Below are 22,725 nucleotides of genomic sequence, written 5' to 3'. Positions count from 1 at the left end.
TGTCAGATTGTATCTGCTTGCCTGTACGGAATGCGCCAGGCACACAGCTACACTGACAGATCTGCAGAAGGCCTGCATGACGCCAGTGAACTGCTGATTGCTGGTGCAATGCTTTAGAGGCTCCAGAAACAAAAAATAATAACTGCACATTGTTTTACCTGCAAAAAAAAAAAAAGAAAGTGCATTTATTATTTTTTGTTGAAAGGTGAACTTATCCTTTAAGAGTACCTAACATACACTTAAGTAAATTTATTGTGGCAGCCTAGACAATCTAACATTCGGTGCAGGATATGATTGCAGAGAATCTTTATTTGACATTAGAACTGTGCACGTCCCTGCTGCCATCATATTGCGAAGAAGAAAGGGAACTACTAAAGCTACTGCAGACTTCTCAAATGACTCATCTCCCAATTCAAATGTACTTCTGACTCCTTTATCTAGTTTAAATAGTACATTTTTTTAATATAATATATATCTCAACAAATTGATTAACATGTGATATTCCCCTCACCACAATACACATATGCTCCTTCCAAAGTGTGGTAATATCTATCTGTTGTATGTAATGTACACAAATATCTCAATAAAAGTTATGTTTTGAAAAATATTTTATTTTTACCAGTAAACAGCACTAGTGAAAACAAGCGTTGTAATGTAGTGTCAATAGTAAATTGATCTTTTGCAGATTAAAACATGAGTGGATATACAATATAAATGTCTAATGCATAGCCCAACAGAAAACCATTGTAGTCCAACTTGTATGACAGGTAATAAAAGAGCTCTGATGGGGACAATGCAGCGCCAGGTCTTGCTTTCAAGGTGCGACATATATCCTGATCAGCTCTGGATTCCCAGCCTCTGCCTTACCATTAGATACTGTGAAACAAAACATAGGTTAGACAAACAACATAACTCAAAGTATTGAAACCACTCAATTATCATATCAGTTAGGTAATTTAAATTTTTAGAAGGAAAGGTCAACAATGTTTCCTTTAAAACCTCAGAGCTAATATAGCAATATTTTTATTTAACATTATTAAGGACATATCTATGGATTAATTGCCCTGCCATTGCAAGAAAATAGATAAAAATGTATATTGGTTATTATTATTATATTTATTTATATTATTATAATTATTTAGTTATTTCTGCTTCCCATGAAATACACATTTTGATTAGACTCAATCAGTTTTTTCTGGGGTTGGTGATGTAACCAGATTTTGTCCTTTGGTTTGCACTAGTTTATTAATAACGTTTTAACGGCTTTGCATGACAAAATAATTTTTGCTTTGTTTCTAGCAACCTTAAAGTGATTGGAGCCCTGATTCTTCTCTTCTGTGTTCCCCCCACTGGCACTCCTGGCTCCTCCCCCCTGCCGAGTACCCCCATATTAAGCTGCTTGCTTGTGCATGCTTGCTCCTGAGAGGCTTGGCCTGCCCCTTTCCTCACTGCCTGTGATTGACAGCAGCAGAAGCCAATGCCTCCTGCTGTGTCTGAGTCAACGAGGAGGGAGAGAGCCAACAGACCCTCTGTTCTCATGCACATCGCTGGCTCGAGATCGACTCGAGATCAGGCAAATGTTTAGGGGGGGAGGGGTTCTGGGGAGCTGCATACTGAAGGTTTTTTTTCCTTCATGCAGAGAGGAAAAAAATAAAAACTCGAGGCTTTAGAACCACTTTAATTCTTTTTCTTTTTAACTAGCCTACATGTATTGTTTCGAATCAACAAAGAAATGGACATTAAAGTGGTTGTAAATTCATTAATCACAAATCCTGGAATCCCTCCATTACTAAGATATACTATGCAGTATCTATGTTTTTAAAAATGTATACAGTGAAATACCTTATTGCAGAGCACTACTGCGCACTCACGTGATCTCCCGACACTCTCCTTCCCCAATGTGAGGACTAGTGGGAGGGGCCGAAATTCCCCATTGACGTCAGCCGGGAGGAGAGTAGGAGAGTGACGGGAGGTCATGTGCGTGAACAGTGGCGCTCTGAAACAAGTTATTTTGCTGCATAATTTTTAAAACACAGATACTGCACAGTATATCTTTATGTAACAGAGGGGATGCCAGCATTTGGAATGAGTGATTTTATAGCCATAGCGACGGGAGGGGAGGAGATAGCTCACACACAAACTCCTGAGCTGACAAGCAGGGAGGGAGGGAGAGACTGCAGGCTGACGGAAGCATGTAAACTGACCACGGTATCATGGATCAGCAGCCATGATTACCATGGTCAGCACACTAAGGGGGACACAGGAACAGGCAGGATCAACTGGGTATTTTACAGCATAGGGAGGGACAAATGACCCCACACAAGCACTATGATGTATATCCTGCTTTAAAGGAACATTTTTTTTTTTTTTTAAGGGTTACAACCACTTTGATAATAAAAATAAAGTCTCGTGGGCACAGTGTATAGTGTTGTACACTTGTACGCAGCAGTATGTAAATCTATAGGCCTATTCTGACAGCTGTGCCTGTCAGCATAGGGTTGCGCTGCATTCAGCAATGTAAAAAAAAAAAAAAAGGGAAGGACTAAGTCCTCTGGAGAGAGTGATGTTATCTCCTAATGCTGTATGCTTAGGCTAACGTTTACAAGCCTACACTGTACAGCATTTAATTAGCCGGATGACCTCTGCTCAGGGCTAACATGTCACTATCAACAATGTGTAGCCAGCTTTGCTTATTGCCAATAGACAGCATTAAAACTGTACTCTTGTACACATGTAAACATTACACAATATAAATGTGTACAGAAAAATTTATAATAGGATCTTCCAGCCAGCTTCTGCCAGTATTATCCTGCTTTTTACGTTGTGAAATTCAGTATGCTTGTCTGAAAGAGCTCTCGTCTCTGGTAAAAACCGTCAGTTACCAGTGTGCTTTTGTCAAATCTAAACCGATCTTTCAAGCCCTCAAATGGCTGGTGTCATTGGCGGTCATATGTGCAGCAAAACAGCAATTGCACGTCTAAATAAATAGAGGCTTAAAGCGCAACTAAACCCATAAACAAAAAAAATAATATATTGTAGCTTGCCAATCATTGGATGTGGGGGAAACCGGTTTGTATTCTTAGATTTTCACCTGTGATCAGCCAGTAACATACCTCTATCCTAGGTTGGCTACATCCACTCCGCCCCTGCAGAGAGAAACTTAGCAACCCCTGGTCAGCAGCACTGTAGAGGGACTATTATTGTAGTTAGATGGACTAGTAGATTTAGTTGGCCTTTACATTAGTGACTAAGAATGTAAAGCCCAACTCCAGCTAACATATTGACCAGTTACAGTAACATTTTTTTTCCCCACTGGGGATAAAGGTTTCACAAATAATAACTGACGATTGTAAGCACCCCTGTCTTTGTTAAAGCAGAACTAAAGTCACCAAACATACCTCCTCTCCAACGATCTGGGTCCCTCGCCAATGCAGGCATCTTACCCTGAGAAGCCAGTCTTCTGTTATCTAAACTGGCTGGCTCGAGGTGACGCAACTCCTGCCCACGCGCTGGAGTCATGCAATTGCGTCATCAGGAAGCGTCCTGATGACGGCAATTGTATTTGCAAAACGCGTAGAGGCTGCTGGGAAAAATACTACGTCACTTCCTGCCATGCGAAAGTGAGGCTTAAGACGCACACCGACATAGGAAACAACGCGGCGATACTTTCACCCATTTAAAACAGCTGGATAGGCTTGGTGCCGGCTTATGGGCACATTCGAATGTGAGTCAGTACATATATACTGCGCAATGATCATTGTTTATTTCTGTTGTACCAATACTATTGGGAAAAGCATAGGCAAAGACCCCGAGCGGAGTTGTTATCCCATTAATGAACCAAAGGCATTTTGACACCTATATCTGGTGAGTGGCCAATCCATATGGTGGTGGTGTTGTCACAATATTGGTGGAACCAGCTGTACGGAACCACGGATGGGGATAGAAGCACACGGAAGCAGTTTATTCACAGTTTATTTTTCTACTCACTAGTAATAATTAGCTGGTATATTCAATCCAGCAGAAACACTGGACACTTATTTATTTATTATTTGATTTAAAATTTGCTTTATTGATGGGGTAAAGGAGGTTTTGTGGTGTTGTTTTGGTGTACCATCTAAAGGCTAATGTTGACATATTGGATGTGACACAGGCAATGGTTGAATTGCATAATAGAATATAGTGGTATATTTTGTGTTATATATATATTTTTTTTTTTTCACTGTCATAATAGGAGTGGTGTTAATTTGATTTATTAATGCAAGATAGGGGTTAGCGCAGTCGACACTTTTTGTTTTTTTCACTCCACCCAAAAGGTGTAATGCATTTTTGACTGCAGCAAACAATAATTTCACTTTAGTTAGGTTACACACATACAATTTTTGTATTTTTTGGCTCACATATTTCAATTAACTGCATTTCGTGCCTTGTATGTGTTTTGCCCCAAGACTGAACTCCAAAAAATCAAATACAAGCAGTACTGGTATTAACAGTAAATTGAAATAATGAGGCAGTTAGGTTGCAGTGCTCATGTGTTTAGAAGGAGAATACTAATAGAAGAGACCCAAATGACAGATCATCAGCTTGCTGCTTCTTCCAGTCAGTCAAAGGCTGGGGGAAACAAAACCTGTAAACAGCAGAAAAGTAGGTCTTGTTTTTCTAGACAGTGCTGTTCTGTGTGGTAGAGCTGTGTAAGTTTCAAGTCTTGACAGACTGAAATGCAAATCCTTCTGCAGGTAAAATAGCTCCCCTATAAGTACGCTATTTTATCTGTGTATTTAAGGGTTTCCCTGGCATTCAGCTTTAAAAAAGAATTATGGGATTTTTAAATTTTTTTTTTAAATCATACCTACCTAGGTAGATGCAGCATCACTGCGATGCTGCTTCTGTCACCGGCCGTCTCTAAGGCTGAGAACTGAGCAACCAAAGACCGCTGATTGCTCAGTTCTCCCCCCATCACTCTGAGCAGAGGACTACGAATGTCAGTCTTCAGCTCTTTGCTCTGCCCCTCCCGCACTCACTGGAACACTGGGCTGTGAAAGGGGCAGGAAAAGCTGTCTTAGGCTCTCAGTGGCTTGCTGAGAAGCTGAGCCAGGTGCTGGTTCAGGCTCCTGGGTAGATCTTTAACCATATGGTCACAATTTTTGCCCAGCCTGGACCAGCTCTGACATCAGCTGACAGCGGGCTTTGGCCCACTGCTGGCTGAAAACGGGACACAGGAGTGAAAACGAACTTCACTCCTGTGATCCACATGAGAAGTACAGCCAAATGGGCTTTGGCTGTACTTCTCCTTTAATCATTTATAAATAGCATAGCGAAGACAAAAGGCAATATGTTGGCAAACAAGACTTACATTTTTTCTACTGGCTATTGCTTGCTGTACCCACAGTATCTCCATGGCCAAGTGACTTCTAAGCATTTGCAGCTCATTTGGATTCTTCAAAGAGAGATCTAAATTAGAAAAATATCAGTCATTTATTGAGAAACATCAATTATTGTAAAACACTGTTCAATGCAGAAACTAAAAGAAAAATACTCAAGAATATTAAAATAGAGATCAAAAAGCAACTTGACACCATATTACACATTAAATATGGGTGTAAAAAGTAACATGGCAAGAAAATATATATATTATATTTGTGATTGACAAATTAAATAAGCAGAAAATGTTTTATGATATACACACACGTCTGTTGATATACAAACATGTATAAAACATTGGTATGAAAGATTTCATGGTGTACCCAAACTAGGGAGATGAGGGGGAAGGAAGGAGGATATTATAAAGCCTCTTCTAAGGCAAAAATAGACTGCCATTACAGAAATCTCCTTCTGAAAATAGTAGTTGCCTGTATACCATGCTAATCTAATGGCTTTGATACATTAAATGACTGACTTCCTTCACCTGTTGCAGTGTTTTGAGCTAGTGAGGGTCTCCTAAAGCATTAAAACCAAACAGCCAGGCAACCAGAATTTTCCTAGAGGACAGCATTGGCAACCAACCTATTTCTTTCAGGGCAGGTTTCATTTAAAGACTGGAGAATGAAATTCAAGTCCGGAAGGCACAAAAACACCCTAGGTCAGTGATGGCAAACCTTGGCACCCAGATGTTTTGGAACTATATTTCCCATGATGCTCAACTACACTTCAGAGTGCATGAGCATCATGGAAATATAGTTCCAAAACATCTGGGGTGCCAAGGTTCGCCATCACTGCCCTAGGTCATGAAACCATTGGTGTACAGAACACCCCCAGAAATGTTTCCTGCTTTGTGATTGGCTCAGAAGTCTGTACTAAGACGTAAAAGTAAAATGCTTAGAAGCAATATTTAAGGCATCCCCTGTAATAGGAATGTAATACTCCCTAATGCTTTTCTATTAAAGGGATGCCAAGACCACAGCTTTCCTTATCAGAAAACTGAGATTGGCTCAGGTAGGTAGAATCGAGGCTGGCCCTCCCATTCAGTAATCAGTAAGGAAAGAACATGGTAAAACAAAAAGCTATTTCTTCATAACAAAAAAAAGATAGGAAGCTTTAACAAATTCCTGCAATGTACATAGGTCACCCAGAGGCAATTGTTTTTTTTTCCCCTCATACACAGTTTCCCATAGTTGACTGATTTGTTCCTCACCTGCATCCATGGATTTGTCACTCCACACAGAGCTGCTTCTTGTCCATTCTAAACTCCCATACCTTTGATCTGTGTTACTTGTTATGTTGGAATGATAGGGGAAGGATAGTCCTTGTGTTACTGACAAAGTGTCTTTCTCTCCTGAAACACTTGTCCCTGGATGGAGACATTCCCTTTCTGGGTTCTCAGTCTGTAAGGCATGCGTCTCCGACAGAGGGCTCTCCATCTTTCTGCCAGTAGTCTCTGACACTTGGTGCTCTCTTGTGGGGACATCCTGAAGCCAACTCTGTTTTCCTGACAGGTGCACACTTTCTGAAGCAGCTCCAGGCAGTTGGCACTCTGCTGGCACTTCTCCAGTCTCTGATGGTTGGTAATGGTTGTACTCTTTCTCTAGGGTACACGGTTCATGTCCTGAGTCTTGTCCAGCTTCCCTTCTATCACTACATAATAGGATGGGGTCTGTGTTTCTGGTATGTCTGCCTCCACCATGACCATTACAAGCTCTGAGTCCAGTTGTACCTCCATGCTGAACCTAGAGGGGGAGAGACACTTTGGGGTTGATTTACTCAAAAGGCAATAGTCTGTTCACTTTGCAAGGGAAGCTGCACTTTGCAAAGGAATTTTCACCAGAGCTTAGGGAATGAAGTGATGCTCCATCATCCAGTCACGTGCATGCAAAAATGCAGATTTTTAAATTTTTTTCCCTGCGCCTGATTGGGTATTCCTTGCAAAGTGAAATTGCACCACATTCACTAAGATCTGGGGAAGATTCCCTTGCAAGGTTAAAGAGGTTGTAAAGCCATTTTTTTCATAAAATAAAAAAACAGGTTTATACTTACCTGCTCTGGGTAATGATTTTGCACAGAGCAGCCCGAACGCCCTCTTCTGGGTTCCTCTGCCGTCACTCTCTGCTCCACCTCTTCCGCGAGTGCCCCCATAGCAGACCACTTGCTATGGGGCACTTATACAGGTGCGCATGGGGTTGGGCTGTGTGCATCCATAGACATACACAGTGCTGCTTGGTCCCACCCCTGCTCTTTCCTCACTGGTTTTAACTGACAGCAACAGGAGACAATCGTTCCTGCTGCTATCAGCAAAGCTAGTGAGACCAGGAAGAGGCAAGAAGAGCTGCATTACAAAGGTACAGCACCGGACTGATACAGGAGTCGGGTAAGTGTTTAAAGTAAAAGTTCACCTTTACAGAAAATCTGTAAGGTGATCTTACACTGGAACCCATCCCCAGTGTCCCACAATCCCCTGGCTGTCAAGCACTGGGATCCCACTTCACTGGTCCTGGGATTTGACATCCTGCTGGCTTGCTCTCCTCGCATTCATGACAGAACGGGCTACACGGATTCTGAATTGGTCAGCGCTATCCATTTAGGTACACGCTGAGAGGTACGGATGGAAGAATAAGCGGTGTCCTGGTGCCTGACAGCGGGGGGGGTCGCAGGACAACGGTACAGTAGGACCAATGTAAAGTCACCGTATAGATTTTTTTGTAAAGGTGAACTTACACTTTAAGGTGGAGCTGGGGGCAGTTGCTACTGAAAGTTTTTTTTTTTTACCTTAAAGTAGTTGTAAAGTACATCAATATCAGAAACATTTTTGAAAAGATAAAAATATATGTTTCATATACATATATACACAGTTTAGACCTGGAAGGATTTACTCCCTTCCTGACCGGGCCATTTTTTGCAATAAGGCACTGCGTCTTTTTAACTGACAATTGCGTGGTCGTGCGACGTTGTACCCAAACAAAATTTATGTCCTTTTTTTTCCCCCACAAATAGATCTTTCTTTTGGTGGTATTTGATTACCTCTGCGTTTATTTTTTGCGCTATAAACAAAAGAAGGAGTGACAATTTAGAAAATTGTCAAAAAAAAAAAAAAAAAAAAACACATTTTTTTTTTTTACTTTTTGCTATAATAAATATCCCAAAATGTAAAGATAAAAAAAAAGTCTTCATCAGTTATATATATTCTACGTATATTTGATAAAAAAAATATATATATATATTGATTGGTTTGCACAAACGTTATAGCGTCTACAAAATAGGGGATAGATTTATGGCATTTTTATTTATTTTTTTACTAGTAATGGCGGCGATCTGCGATTTTATATCAGGACTGCGATATTACGGCGGACAGATCGGACACCTTTGACACATTTTTGGGACCACTGACATTTATTACAGCGATCAGTGCTACAAAAATACACTGATTACTGTAGAAATGTCACTGGCAGGGAAGGGGTTAACACTAGGGAGCGATCAAGGGGTTAAATGTGTTCCCACTATGGGGGGATGGGACTGATCGTTGATCCTCTATACTAGGAACACACAATCTGTCTCCTCTCCCCTGACAGGACGTGGATTTGTGTGTTTACACACAGATCCCCGTTCTCGCTTTGTCAGGAGATCGCGGGCACGCGCATCAGCTCCTTAGGGATGCGGCGGTGCGCCCCCCCATACTCCTTATATGCCCGCCGTACAGTGATTTGCACAGGAGTGCCATTCTGCCGTCGTCACACACACACACATATACATTATATATATATATATATATACACACACACACACACACATACATATACATTCACAAACACACACTAAAAGACTAGTCTATTTCTTTTTCTAACTGCAAAAGTGCAGGTCACCTGTGCAATTGATACACCTGCAGGTGGGCGTGTACTAAACAGGGTAACATGTCATCAAAGGGAGGGTTTACCGCCAAGCATAGGTAATGAAATGCATTCATACCCAGCAGCATTTTGCCACTTCCTTCAGTGATGTGCTGCACCGCTCTGTACTGCTGTCACTCAATGGAATGCCATCCAGCCTGGCAGCATAACTTCACTTCCTCCTTCCCAGCCGACTGAAGGGGGGGGGGGGGGGGGGGGCGCGCGCATGACTATAACCTGACCATTAAAGATAGAGGCACACTGTGCACTTGTATCGAACAGCAGAATGAGAGGACGTAAACTGACCATGCTACCATAGATCAGCTTCCATGTTTAGCATGGTCAGTTTATTCCCTAGAATATGGGAACTGTCAGGATCAACCAAGAGCACTACCTCCACTAATAAACTAGTGACATTAAAATAAGAGATATACAGTACCTTAAACAGACAGATGAACGCTTTCTTATTAGGTTTACAAACACTTGAACCCAGAGAACGCCTTGCCCCTCATCTACACCTCAGCAGACTCACCAGATCATTGAAGAGTGGGGGGGATAAGAGGCGTGCCCCCCATTGTACAGCGATGTCCTCTCCTTCTATGTCTCTCACCACAGCCTCATAGTCCTGCAGCACTCTCCGGAGTCTCCGGCGGGCCAGCACTCCGCGGGCGTGAGCCTACAACACACAGAGCACACTGTATATAGCATCGTGACCGTCCGCGGTTCTCTCTCTATACTGCACCCCTCACCTGTAACACTATGACAGCAGCTTCCTCCTCCTCCATCATTCAACTGTAACCGCTAGAGGGACCGGAAGTGATGTCGGCGGAGGACCAGGGAAGTGGGCGGGCCATACACGGCATTAACTGAGCTAGGTATTTCGTCAGATTAGGTGACCAGTCAGATTTTGTAACGGAAGTGACGTTCCGTCGCCGCCATCTTGCTACACCCTGTATCACTGTCACCACCAGGGAGCACGAGGAGAGATGTGGTGGCAGCATTATAGGGTGACAGAGAGGTCAGTGGCAGGCTTGTGAGGGGAGTCAGCTGACAAGAGTGCACTGTTTGTGTTGCAGGGTGACAGGGATGCTCTGTTATAGTTCATTCACTCACTGCACTCCAACTGCATAGACAGTCCAAAATCCAAGCTATCCTGTTGGTATAGTTCACACCATTGCAGGGCGTTGAGAAAAGGACAGCAAGATGCGCTGCAATGCACACACCTAAAAGCACAAAGAAGGAAGGAGTAAGTAGCTTCAAAGGACAAAAACACAGCTCAGCTGCATGTAAACATGTATAAAAATACACATCAAATGCATGAAAAAACACGGTGTATTAGCAGTTGGCGGTGTGAATGGACCCTTAAGGGAGACCAGGAAGATGACAGGGGAGTATAATGTCGGTGCTACAAGGTGACAGGTGACATGCAGTTGCGGTAACAGTGTTAGCCCCTTTCACACAGGCGGTCCAATCAGGTTCAGCTGTCAGTTTTTCAGGCAGACCTGATTGGACCTTGCAGTCTCCTCTATAGAGCAGCAGATGTTAGCAGACACATGTCCACCGCTATCCTATCTGATCCTGCCTGCAAAATCCAGACGGATGGTGGTCCTATTTTCCATCCGTCTGACAGATCAGATGAAAACGAACAGGCGGTGCTGAGGGGACCTGTCATCCGCCTGCTCATCAGGAATCAGCGGAGTAATCCCCCACTGAGCAAGCAGATTCCATTAGGCGGAGGCGCCCATGTGAAAGGGGCCTATTAAGCCAATGTTCAGAAACTGGGTGAAAGGAGTTGAATAATAGGATAGTGCCCCCCCCCCAGGCAGGGTGTCATGGAAGTACAAGGTGGGTGGAGCTGGGTGATAGGACATGCAATGACAGTGCTGCAGGGAGATATGGGGTTACTGGATGAGGTTGCAGTGTGGGGGAACCTGGGTGATAGGTGGGTGCAGTGATGGGGATGCTTGGTGAGGAGACACAATGGAGCATCAACATTGCAGGGTGATGGCAGATGAGTAACATAAAGGTGGCCAGTGCTACAGGGTGACCAGGGGTGGGATAACGGGTGACAGGAAGGTGAGTGTGATACATTGTCAATGTTAGAGGTTGATATAAAGGTGTTGGGCGATAAAGGTGCAGCATCAATGCTACAGGGTTTCTTGGGGGGAGGGTGCTGAATAGGCAAAGTTAAAACCTCTTCAGAGGGCAGCTGTAAAGAGTGCACGCTGTTAAATAACACTATTGTGGTGCATCACTAAACTTTATTCAGTGACTGTGTCTTTGCAGAACAGGTCATTCTGTGGTGTAGGGCTGATTGTTGGAGCAGCGTACAATGTGTGGGGGTGAGCTGAAAGTTCATACTAGGAGGGGTATAATGTGACTGGGGGGGTTCATGTTGGGTGCAGGGAAGGATGCACAGTGTCTGTAGGAATAAGCTGTGCCTAGGAAGGATGTTCTGCAAGCAGGAATTAAGTTGGCTGGGAGGGATACGCAGTAAGTGAGGTCAGCCAGGAGTGGTACTTGTGATGCACCAATAGACTGTGGAGAAAACACAGTATGCAGTGAACAGGAACAAAGCTGAGGCCGTCAATCAGCTGGAGAACCGTGTCACCTTTTTTCTCTTGGTGTCAGGAAAACGTGTCAGAAGTGATTAATACTGATAGCAGAGGAATGGGAGAGCAGACAGAAATGACACTTTGTGCTCTGGATTGAGACAAGTACACACTATAGAGGGATATGCTTTGTTCATATTTCATGTCTGAGGTTTATAAGCATGTTAATGCAAAAAACATTCATATGTCTGTGCTTGCCTTCCCACCCATAAACACACATCCCGGCTAAGGATCGAATCTGCACTTCTGCCCTCATAGCAAATGGCCTGCTATAGGCGCAGACACAGAAGAGAAGGAACCAAGAAAAGGAGATTCAGGGGCCACTCTGTGCAATACCTTTGCATAAAGCAGGTAAGTATCACATGTTCGTCACAGTATTTTAATTGTAAAGCTTGTTTTTTCTAATCACCCTATCCAAACAAGCTGAAGTTAGAAGCTTACTGGTTACTATGCATAGCTGCTCCAGATTCTGTCTGCTTCAGCTTTAGTAAATTCCCCCCAGGGTGTCATCCACCTATAGTACACGCACACTTATGGTCCCCCACCATCCCCGCTGTCAGGCACTCTTTCAAATGACCTTACTGCCCCCACATCCACAGGTAAGTAGCAGGGCCTATCTCCCAATCTTGCAGTGGTGGCAAAAAGCAGGGCCCAGCAGTGTATCTTGTGATGGTAGAAATGGCACCAGGTCAAACATCACTTGGCAATGGGCGGAGGAGGAGCAACTCTTCAAAGCAGTTTGGTCACAGCAAACAGTACATTGGCTTTCATAAGTGAGCAATTTCCAGGTGACAGTTGCCCTTGGGGGATGGGCTGCTGAGAGTGCAGGCGGAGGTTCTGGAGATGACTGTATTGTAGGGTAGCCAGGGATGGATGTATCTGAGCAGGGACTGAGCTGGAAGGGGTGAATAGAAACTGGAAACAGAAACACAGAGTAAGGCTGGGCTCACACTAGCTGCGGTCGCGGCTCACAGCATGGTATAGAGTTGCCACCTCATTTATTTATTTATTTATTTCAGGTACTTATATAGCGCTGTCAATTTACGCAGCGCTTTACATATACATTGTACATTCACATCAGTCCCTACCCTCAAGGAGCTTACAATCTAAGGTCCCTAACTCACATTCATACATACTAGGGACAATTTAGACAGGATCCAATTAGCTTACCAACATGTCTTTGGAGTGTGGGAGGAAACCGGAGTACCCGGAGGAAACCCACGCAGACACAGGGATAACATGCAAACTCCAGGCAGGTAGTGTCGTGGTTGGGATTCGAACCAGCGACCCTTCTTACTGCTAGGTGAAAGTGCTACCCACTACATCACTGTGCCGCCCTACCTCATCCCTTTAAACTTGAACACCTTTGAATTACACAGGTTCTGAGGCTAATTAAATGCAGATAAGGCACCAAGTGAGTTTAATTACCACCTTAATCAGCCACAGAACCTGTGTAATTAATATGTGTTCAGGTTTAAAGGGATGAGGTGGCAACCATAGCATGGGGTCCGGTGCGAATTGGGTCTGAACTTTTGCCTGAATTTGGACTTGAAATGGAGCCAAAGACGCACAGGACCCTTTTCTAGTGCGGACCGCGGCCACCCCGGAAATGTGTGAACCAGCTCCATTGAGAGCCAGTCAGTCTTCTGTCATGCAATTTGGATTCGGGAGGAAAACCTACATCCGATTCCCAGAAGTGTGAACCCAGCCTTACCTGTGCTTTCAGTGTGTTTCAGTTTCTGTTTGAAGTCTTCTTTACGAGCCCCTCAATGCACTTCACACAATATAGTATCATAAAAATGATTTAACAGCTTTGAAAATAATGCCCATCTAATTTATTCCTGAGTCAATCAAATATAATGAGTTTACTAGCCTATACAATAAAGAGATAATGTAGATACACAATTTAGGTATATATTATTACATTTCCATCTTATTACAGACGATCTATACTGGATATATTGAAGACTTATTCATTCATTCGCGATCTACCACTAGAGGGCAATATTCCACTAAGGATGCCAGGACAACTGAATACTACAGTAAGATAACATGCTGTACGATGTTCAAACATTCTGGTGTCATTCACACCATATGTACATAAAAACCGATGGAAAAACATGTAGATTTAACTTGCCTAGAATATTTAGGCCTTATTCACACTTGTGCAGAAAACTGCATTTTCTGTACTAGAAAAATGCTGTTCTCCTCAAGAGTACACAGAAAACAATTGTTTTCTGTGTGCCCTGTTCACACTGCAGTGCAGCCCCTGGGTGCTGAGCAGTGCGGTGTGGAAAAATGCATACCGCATGCAATTTTCCACAATGGACCAGAGCTCACTGCGTGTTACGGTGCATAGAAATGAATGAAATGCCATTTTGACATTTCAATAAAATTGCAAGAAAGAAAAAAAAAAAGGTACACATTACAATGCATGTAAACACCTATCACACCACCCCCTCCTGGACCTCACAGTGATGGGTGACCACACAGTAAAACCTTGGCTTTAAGACCCCTTTCACACTGAGGCACTTTTCAGGCATTTTAGCTCTAAAAGTAGCATCTGAAAAGCGCCTCTCAAGCCACCCCAGTGTGAAAGCCCAAGTGCTTTCACACTGGGGCGGCGCGATTGTAGGCCAGGAAAAAAAGTCCTGCAAGCAGCATCTATGGGGCAGTGCGGGAGTGGTTCTTTCACTGCCCCTGCCCGTTGAAATGAATGGGCACTGCTGCTGAAGTGCCTGCAAAGCAATTCTGCAGCGGCACAACACGGGCGCTATTAACGCTTTATTCGGCCGCTAGCGCCGCTTTACAACTAACGCCTGCACTTCCCCAGTGTGAAAGGGGTCTTGCTGTTCAGGCCAGTGTGAAAGGGGTCTTACTGTTCAGGCCAGTGTGAAAGGGGTCTTATGGTTCAGACCAGTGTGAAAGGGGTCTTATGGTTCAGACCAGTGTGAAAGGGGTCTTATGGTTCAGACCAGTGTGAAAGGGGTCTTATGGTTCAGGCCAGTGTGAAAGGGGTCTTACTGTTCAGGCCAGTGTGAAAGGGATCTTACTGTTCAGGCCAGTGTCAAAGGGGTCTTACTGTTCAGACCAGTGTGAAAGGGGTCTTACTGTTCAGGCCAGTGTGAAAGGGGTCTTACTGTTCAGGCCAGTGTGAAAGTGTGAACATGCTGTCCTGCAGATGTAGCAGTTTGAGGATTGAGTCAAACCATTCACCACAGACTGCTTACCATTGTCAGCTTTAATTTATGTAAAACCTTTATCTGAAAAGGGAAAAAATGCTTATAAAGTCGTAGCTGCTTACAAAGTATTAGTTGGAGTTTCGGCTTCAATTTGTTAGTGTATTTAATAGTGCTAGTACATCTAACACTCCACTCCCACCAGATTGACAATACTGCTGTCTAAAGGTATCTTTGTTGCTCCTCCATCCAGAATGGAGGCACTCTAATACAGGAGGTATGTTAGTGGCCAGATTACCGGGTGAAAACAGAAGGAAACCGCCAGAAAAAAGGAAACGAATGCAGCCACCACATCTAATGATTGGGAAGTTGCAATATATAACATTTTTGGGTTTCATACTGCTTTAACTGCTTTCTGCCTGCATCATTGTAAAATGACAGACGGGAACCCTATTGTTCTGGGAGGATATCATATGACATCTTCCCAAGAATGCGCCTCACGTGGCCACTCTGGCACTATCTGTAAGCCGCTGTGTCCACCGGACACAGAAGATGACTGATCAGTGTACCGGCCCACTGCAGGCACCATGTGATCGTTGTGACCAATCACAGCAGATCACATGACCGTTGTTAACAATGAATGGCTTCCTTTCATGCCATTCATTGTATACAGTTGTGTTGTTAGCTGTGATTGGTCACAGTGATCACATGGTACAGACAGGGCCAATCACAGCCCATTTGTACTATGTGATTAGCTGTGGCCAATCACAACAATAGTGTCTACACACTATCATTATGTAAAAATATTCACTTATAGCTGTGAAATTCACTGCTATAAGCAAACGTAGTATGTAAAAAAAAATCCTGATCAACTCCCCAGAGTTGGTTACAGTATGTTTTAAAAAAAAAAAAAATGTAAGAAGAATTATTTAAAAAAATTGAAAAAATTTATTTATTTATTTATTTTTTTACATACTGTTACCAGTCAGTGTTTCTGGTCACTGCGACACCAGTTTTATGATGATGCTGTACTGCACTGGTGGCAGCATGTAAAAAGAAAAATGGGGGAAAAATAATATATAGACTAAAACTGAATTATTTGGCCTCAACACCAAGCGATATGTCTGGCAGAAATCCAATACAGCTCACCATACAAATAACATAATTCCTACAGTAAAGCATGGAGGTGGTAATATCCTGTTATGGGGGTGTTTCTCTGCAGCAGGAACTGGAGCACTTGTCAGGATAGAAAGAGAAATGAATGGGGCAAAATACTGTCAGATTTTTGCAGAAAATCTGCTGCCCTCTGCCCGAAAGTTGTCAATGGGAAGACGGTTTCCCTTCCAAATGAAAAAAAATCCACTTTGCACTGCAAGTGCACTTGAAAGTAAAGTTGCTGTAGATCCGAGGGAGACATGCAAGGAAAATAAAAAACAGCATTTTAGCTTGTACATGATTGGATGATAAAATCAGCAGAGCTTCCACTCATTTCATATCTACCCCTTAGATTTACAGCAACTGTACTTCCAAGTACACTCGCAGTGCAAAGTGGATTTGCCTTTCGTAAATAACCCCCAATGACCCAAAGCACACAGCAAAATTGACCACACAGTAGTTGAAGGAGAAACAAGTGAATGTCCTTGCATGGCTTAGTCAGAGCCCAGACTTAAACCCCATTGAAAATCTGTGGAATGACTTGAAGACTGCAGTCCACAAAGGATCACCATCAACTTTAACTTGAGCAGTTCTGGAAAGAATGGACAAATATTGCACAGTCTAGATGTAAAATTTTAGTAGAGACCTATCCCAACAGACTAAAGGCTGTCATTAAAGCAAAAGGGGGTTCAACACAATACTGACATAAGGGGGTGAACCTTTTTCCAACTCAACTCTCCAAAAAAATTTTTCTGACATGTTGGTGTTATATCTTTCACTTCAATGTTATAAGTTGCAGAGTAAACATAGCTGGATAAAACAAAAACTGTGTCTATCTTCATTTCAGGCTGCAAAGCAACAAAATGTAATTATTTTAAAGGGGGGGTGATTATTTTCTATACCCACTGTACGTGTGTGTGTGTGTAAGAAAGGTCAAGGGGCTCCAGGGAGCTTGTGTTCTTCAGAGGTCCCAGGTGTGGGGCCCAAGCCCTGTAGATTTCTTTTTTTTTTAAACAGATGGCCTGGAAGTTTCCTAAAGACTAGGGTGGGAGGAGGTATTTGTCCAGAAGTCAGGAGGGCTCCACCTAGAAGAGAGGTAGGAGCCAGAGCAAGGGGCTGCTAGCTGAATGGACAAAGCTCATGTGTGAAGACTGTCTCTGGAGGATACAGACAAGGCCCTAAGGCAGGGATCCTCAAACTACGGCCCTCCAGCTGTTGCAGAACTACACATCCCATGAGGCATTGTAAAACTCTGACATTCACAGACATGACTAGGCATGATGGGAATTGTAGTTCCTGAACACCTGGAGGGCTGCAGTTTGAAGACCCCTGCCCTAAGGGCTCATGCACATTGCAGCTCACAAAAATCTGCTTTTCAGGGCATTTTAGCTTTTATTTCCATGAAGGGTAAGGCCAGAGCAGCAGCACTACCAGGATAAGTAATGTTGTTTATTTTTGGATGAAAAAGAAATGCTGAAAACCTCTGCAAGGGAAACTCATTGATTTTGATTTCTGGAACTTTGTGTTTTAATACAATTCCTTAAAAAGATGAAATGTGTTGTTTCAATTTTCTCCTTCTGGAGACAAATAAAAACTTTTCTGTTTAAAAAAAAAAAAAAAAAAAAGAAAAAGATGAAATGTGAGTGGCTTTGTCCTTTAAAGCTCTACCGTTGGACACTAGTTCTCGCATATGGCCATGGGTATACCCCCTGACCAAGCATGCTGATTTTTAGATTTGAATTTATATGTCTTTATCCTGATGATGGAATGTATCATTCTGTTCCAAAATGCATTGAAATAGATACAGATGACTAGTCCTTTTTATACACTTGTGATATCTGTGTGCTTCACACTCACTGGACCATTTTCTGTATGTCACTGAGAACAAGTAATTCTGGTGAATCTGGTATCACAATTTCGGAGCCGCACCAGTGTATACCAGGGCTAAAAGGGACATTTTTAATTTACATATTATATCCTTTAAAACAACTTTGCAAGTAAAGAAAGAAATAATGAAACTGTGTTTCAACAGTTTGGTAACCCTATGGCCCCTTTCACACGGGCACCATCAGTTTAGCCACGTTAAAAATGTATGAGTTCTTATCAATTGCTTCATCCGTCTTATATAAATTAATGCAGTGCAAGTTTAAATTTATTAATGAATTAATTTGATTATTTCATTGTGTTTTGATAGTATAAAAATAGACAAAAGCACATGGTATGTTCAAAACCGTTTCAGTTTTATTATTCTGCATAACCCTTTTAAAATAAAGGTTTTTTCACTTTGTTTTTTTATTTGTCAAAGTATGAACTTTGAATTATTTCTTCAAAACGGATCTTAACTGAACGGACATTGTCAGTTAATATCCGTTTCGACGGATCTTGATGTAGCCTTGTACATTAAAAAACGGAAGCAGAGGTTAACGGATGGTCATCCGTTTTCCCATTGGAATGCATTGTCGTTTGTTGACGGATGGAAGAAAAACGGATCTATCTGGAATATTTACCGCTATTTGTTAATAATGGGGAAACTTATTCCCTTCGCTTGCATCTAATACTAACAAACTTCTAAATGAAAATGATGACTAAATGTGATATTAAACCCATATGCACCTAAAATTCTTTAACCTGGTTTTGATCTATGATATACATGTCTTCAATAGTTGAGCCTCTATAAAGTTACCTAACAATAGAGGGAATTAGCAAATTATATATAACCATTTAAAATGCCATATGCCATTTATTCACAAGACAACACAGCAACACGATTAATGTTGCAGGTTACATAATTGCACTTGGATTTTGCAGACCATTTATGTCATATACTACATATATATCCATATATTGACACCATGTATTACCACGTACAGTATTGTATTAAGCATCAAAAAATCATAAGTAATATGTAACATCTACTCTGCATGTATCTGAATCTATTCAAATTAATATGTCTGGTAAAGCAAACCTAGTTCATTATATTTGTGTTTATGAATTTATCTTCTTGTTTGGTAATTAATATCGATGCTTTATTCTTTGCTTTCTGGTCTAATACAATCTATGACAGAGACTCTTACTTAGGCATTACATGCACTGTGTTGATAGATTTATATGAAATTATCATCTGTCTGTAACACAATTTGATTGTCATGTATTAATAACCAGTCCTGTGAATCTGTGAATAATCATCCATTTAAAAATACATGTCAGTATACATGTTCTTGAATCTCCTGCTTTCATCAATGTTGTTGCCTTTATTTTAGTATATATTATATCTATGCAATTGTTGTTTTTATTTTGCTCATAGCATTAATGTTCTCCCGGCACGGAAAGCCACCCAGATATATCATCTGGGCAGCGTCATGGGAGGTTACCAGGGCGATTTTACACCACCGCCCATAGCCTCCATCTTGCTGCTCCAGTGGACATGCGCAGTCCGCCGGTGTGGCATTCCGTGTCGGTGGGCAGGGTGTGCACGACGCCGCTCCAATGTAATTGCGCTCGCGCATGCGCGGTAGGGGCGGCGCCGCGCATCCACGACTCAGGGGGCGTTCACAAGGCTTCCCCAACTAGGAACTATGCAAATCAGCTGAGCGCAATCAATTGTGCCATCTGATTAGAGTTCCTCTGACATAAAATGCCAGATCCACTCATTCCCAGCTCAGGCGTTGTACATGCTGGATGCTGGGATGCGTGGCTGGCACACTCCAAACTTACTCTAAACAGGTACTATTTTGTCTGTCTATTTTCATTTAGGCAACTTTTCAGTGATCTCTTCTTTGTTAATGCGGCAACAGCACTGGTATTTGAAATTGTTATCTCCATACACATTGTCTGTATGCATTAGCATTCAACTCCTATGGGTTGTTTCCATGGGATATATAACTTCTATTTACAGCATTTTTTTTTCTCATACCATCTAAGCTGTAGCATTACCACTGTGCTAACATTAATTAGTATTAATAACCACATCTGGGTTGCTACAATTGTTATATATCAATACGATTTATCTTTTCTCTCATGTTTTTAAAGCTATATCCTTACGGTTGCACATATACTGCTACCATCAATAACTTGTGTTGTGGTGCTTCAATGCTATTTATGAACTATAGATCACTCTTTTTTGACATATAGCATCACATACAAATAACACATGCGACCATCTTTTGCTTTCTATTAGTAGTAATACTATATAGTAATCATGTTTAATTACTATTTGCACTTATTACTCTCCTTCTACTGATGACCACCACGTGGACATATAATTATCATAACACATGGATACATAATTATTATACATGTAATATATATACCCCAAATATTATTGGATATATGATATTTATACATCACCAGAGACCATTTCTCTTACTGGATATCATACATGTTTAACCTGTAGACCCATGTTAAATCCCCTTTTTAAAAATATTTTAAAAATAATTTTTTTTAAAAATCTAAAAGATTAATACGAATGTAAGATTATTCACTTCTTCATATTATTGTTCTACCTATAGGGGTTCTCTCCCTTTTTTTGCCTCAGTATATCCCTCTGGCCTGCACGCATCCGGGAGAGACTGGGGTAGGTGAGATACTGTGCCCCATAAATGGGACCACTGTTAAGTGATAATATCCAGTGATAACCATTGGGGTCTTAAAGACAGCAACTGTACCAGCAACAATGCCCAATGCTATTCTAATTTTGGAGTTTTAAAGTAAACCAACGAAACATATTATGTAAGTGAGTGGTTGATTATCTAACTACAGGTGGATGAATACATTTATATCTACATGCTGTGGTAATTCACTCATTATCTTACATTCTAATTACTCTAGATGAATTTCTCTTTTCTACTACACCCCTGAAGAAGGACAAAAACACTGTTTAGTCTGAAACACGTTGGGTGTGAAAAGGGCCCTCGTATAGAATTTTACCGTTTGGTAACAACACTAAACTTGTTGACTGTGTAATATGTTTTGTTGAATTTATTGTACAAAATGTTTTTAATCTGTTATTTTCAAATAAAAAATCCTTTTATTTTTCATACTTTGTCACACATACTTACTATTTAATATCCTTTTGCAAGTGCAGTTAACGTCCACATAGGGGAACCCCTTTTTTCAATATATTTTTTGAAGAAAAACGGATAGACAGTCCATCCGTGTGAAAGGGGCCTAATAAACTTAAATATTTATTTTACCATTTACAATTTTTTTTTTTTTCCTTTTTATTATTTTGTTCACCAACTTGTGAAAACTTTATTTCATGTGTAAATAACTTTGCCATGCTTTGTAATAAAAACATAATGTTAGCGTCATTATAAACGGGACAAATTTTAGAACAAAATGTGCACTTTTTTATCTACAGCAGAGGTGTCCATCCTTTTGAGCTTCCTGGGCCACATTGGAAGAAGAGGAATTTTCTTGGGCCACGCATAAACTATCAATAAGGAGAGCTGATGAGCAGAAAAAGTCAGGCAGATCACAAGTCAATGATCACTGATATAGATAATGTACCTATCTGAATAATCTTCATTTTTTTGTAATATTTTTATTATAAAAGTAAAAGAGGGCAACATAAAACTAGTGCAATATTTGACTCTGTTGACACACTGTTTTTGATGAATAAATGCATCAATATCTGGTTCAATGGATGTAGTAGCAATTCTCAATGAATTCCCAAGGTGCTATCCAGATTTTGATTCTAATTTTGCCCTTCATCTCTTCATCCTTGAAAATAGTTACGCACAAATATAGATGACATGAATAAGTGAGAGATTTTTCTTTGGGATGATAAAACGTCTTAAAGTCCAGTAGAGAGACACAGTCAAATTTTTCTTCAGCCGCATGCGTTTGCTAAGTGGAAATGCATTATTACTCAAAATTAAAAAAAAATAGACCTTTTTAACCACTTAAGGACCGCCTAACGCCGATTTACGTCGGCAAAGCGGCACGGGCAGGCAAAATCACGTACATGTACGTGATTTGCCTTCCGCGGGTGGGGGGTCCGATCGGACCCCCCCCCCGCCGCCCGAGGCGGTCCCGTTCTGTTCCCCGGCGATCCGAGATGAGGGGGAGGCCATCCGTTCGTGGCCCCCCCCTCGCGATCGCCGCCGGCCAATGGGAACATTCCTTTGCTGCAAAGGAAATGATGTCATCTCCCCTCAGCTCGGTATTCCGTTCCAGCGCCGAGGGGAGAAGACATCAATGTAAGTGCACAACACACTACACACACAGTAGAACATGCCAGGCATACAAAACACCCCGATCGCCCCCCGATCCCCCCCCAATCACCCCCCCCCCGTCACAAACTGACACCAGCAGGTTTTTTTTTTTTTTTTCTGATTACTGCATGGTGTCAGTTTGTGACAGTTACAGTGTTGGGACAGTTAGTATTACCCCCCTTTAGGTCTAGGGTACCCCCCTAACCCCCCCTAATAAAGTTTTAACCCCTTGATCACCCCCTGTCACCAGTGT

The 22,725-nt window shown here is 41.9% G+C and overlaps 1 protein-coding gene and 1 long non-coding RNA gene across 2 annotated transcripts; one reads left to right on the top strand and one right to left on the bottom strand.

The window, feature by feature from the left end:
- Positions 1–590: 590 nt before the first annotated feature.
- IQCC (IQ motif containing C) lies at positions 591–10,215 on the bottom strand. Its single transcript, XM_073615384.1, has 5 exons — positions 10,061–10,215; positions 9,844–9,987; positions 6,629–7,160; positions 5,351–5,448; positions 591–876 (listed from the first exon to the last, which is right to left on the bottom strand). Exons 1-5 carry the CDS (start codon positions 10,097–10,099, stop codon positions 838–840), a joined length of 852 nt encoding a protein of 283 aa, XP_073471485.1. The 5' UTR covers positions 10,100–10,215; the 3' UTR covers positions 591–837.
- A 10-nt stretch (positions 10,216–10,225) lies between these two features.
- LOC141128227 (uncharacterized) lies at positions 10,226–22,143 on the top strand. Its single transcript, XR_012241663.1, has 4 exons — positions 10,226–10,329; positions 12,154–12,274; positions 13,866–13,965; positions 21,617–22,143. It is a non-coding gene; the product is annotated as an uncharacterized lncRNA (long non-coding RNA).
- The last annotated feature ends 582 nt before the right edge of the window (positions 22,144–22,725 follow it).

This window comes from Aquarana catesbeiana, linkage group LG02, assembly GCF_042186555.1.
Source record: "Aquarana catesbeiana isolate 2022-GZ linkage group LG02, ASM4218655v1, whole genome shotgun sequence".
Taxonomy (NCBI): Eukaryota; Metazoa; Chordata; class Amphibia; order Anura; family Ranidae; genus Aquarana; species Aquarana catesbeiana.
The sequence above is the reverse complement of the archived record's forward strand: the minus strand, read 5'-3'. Positions and strand labels throughout refer to the sequence as shown.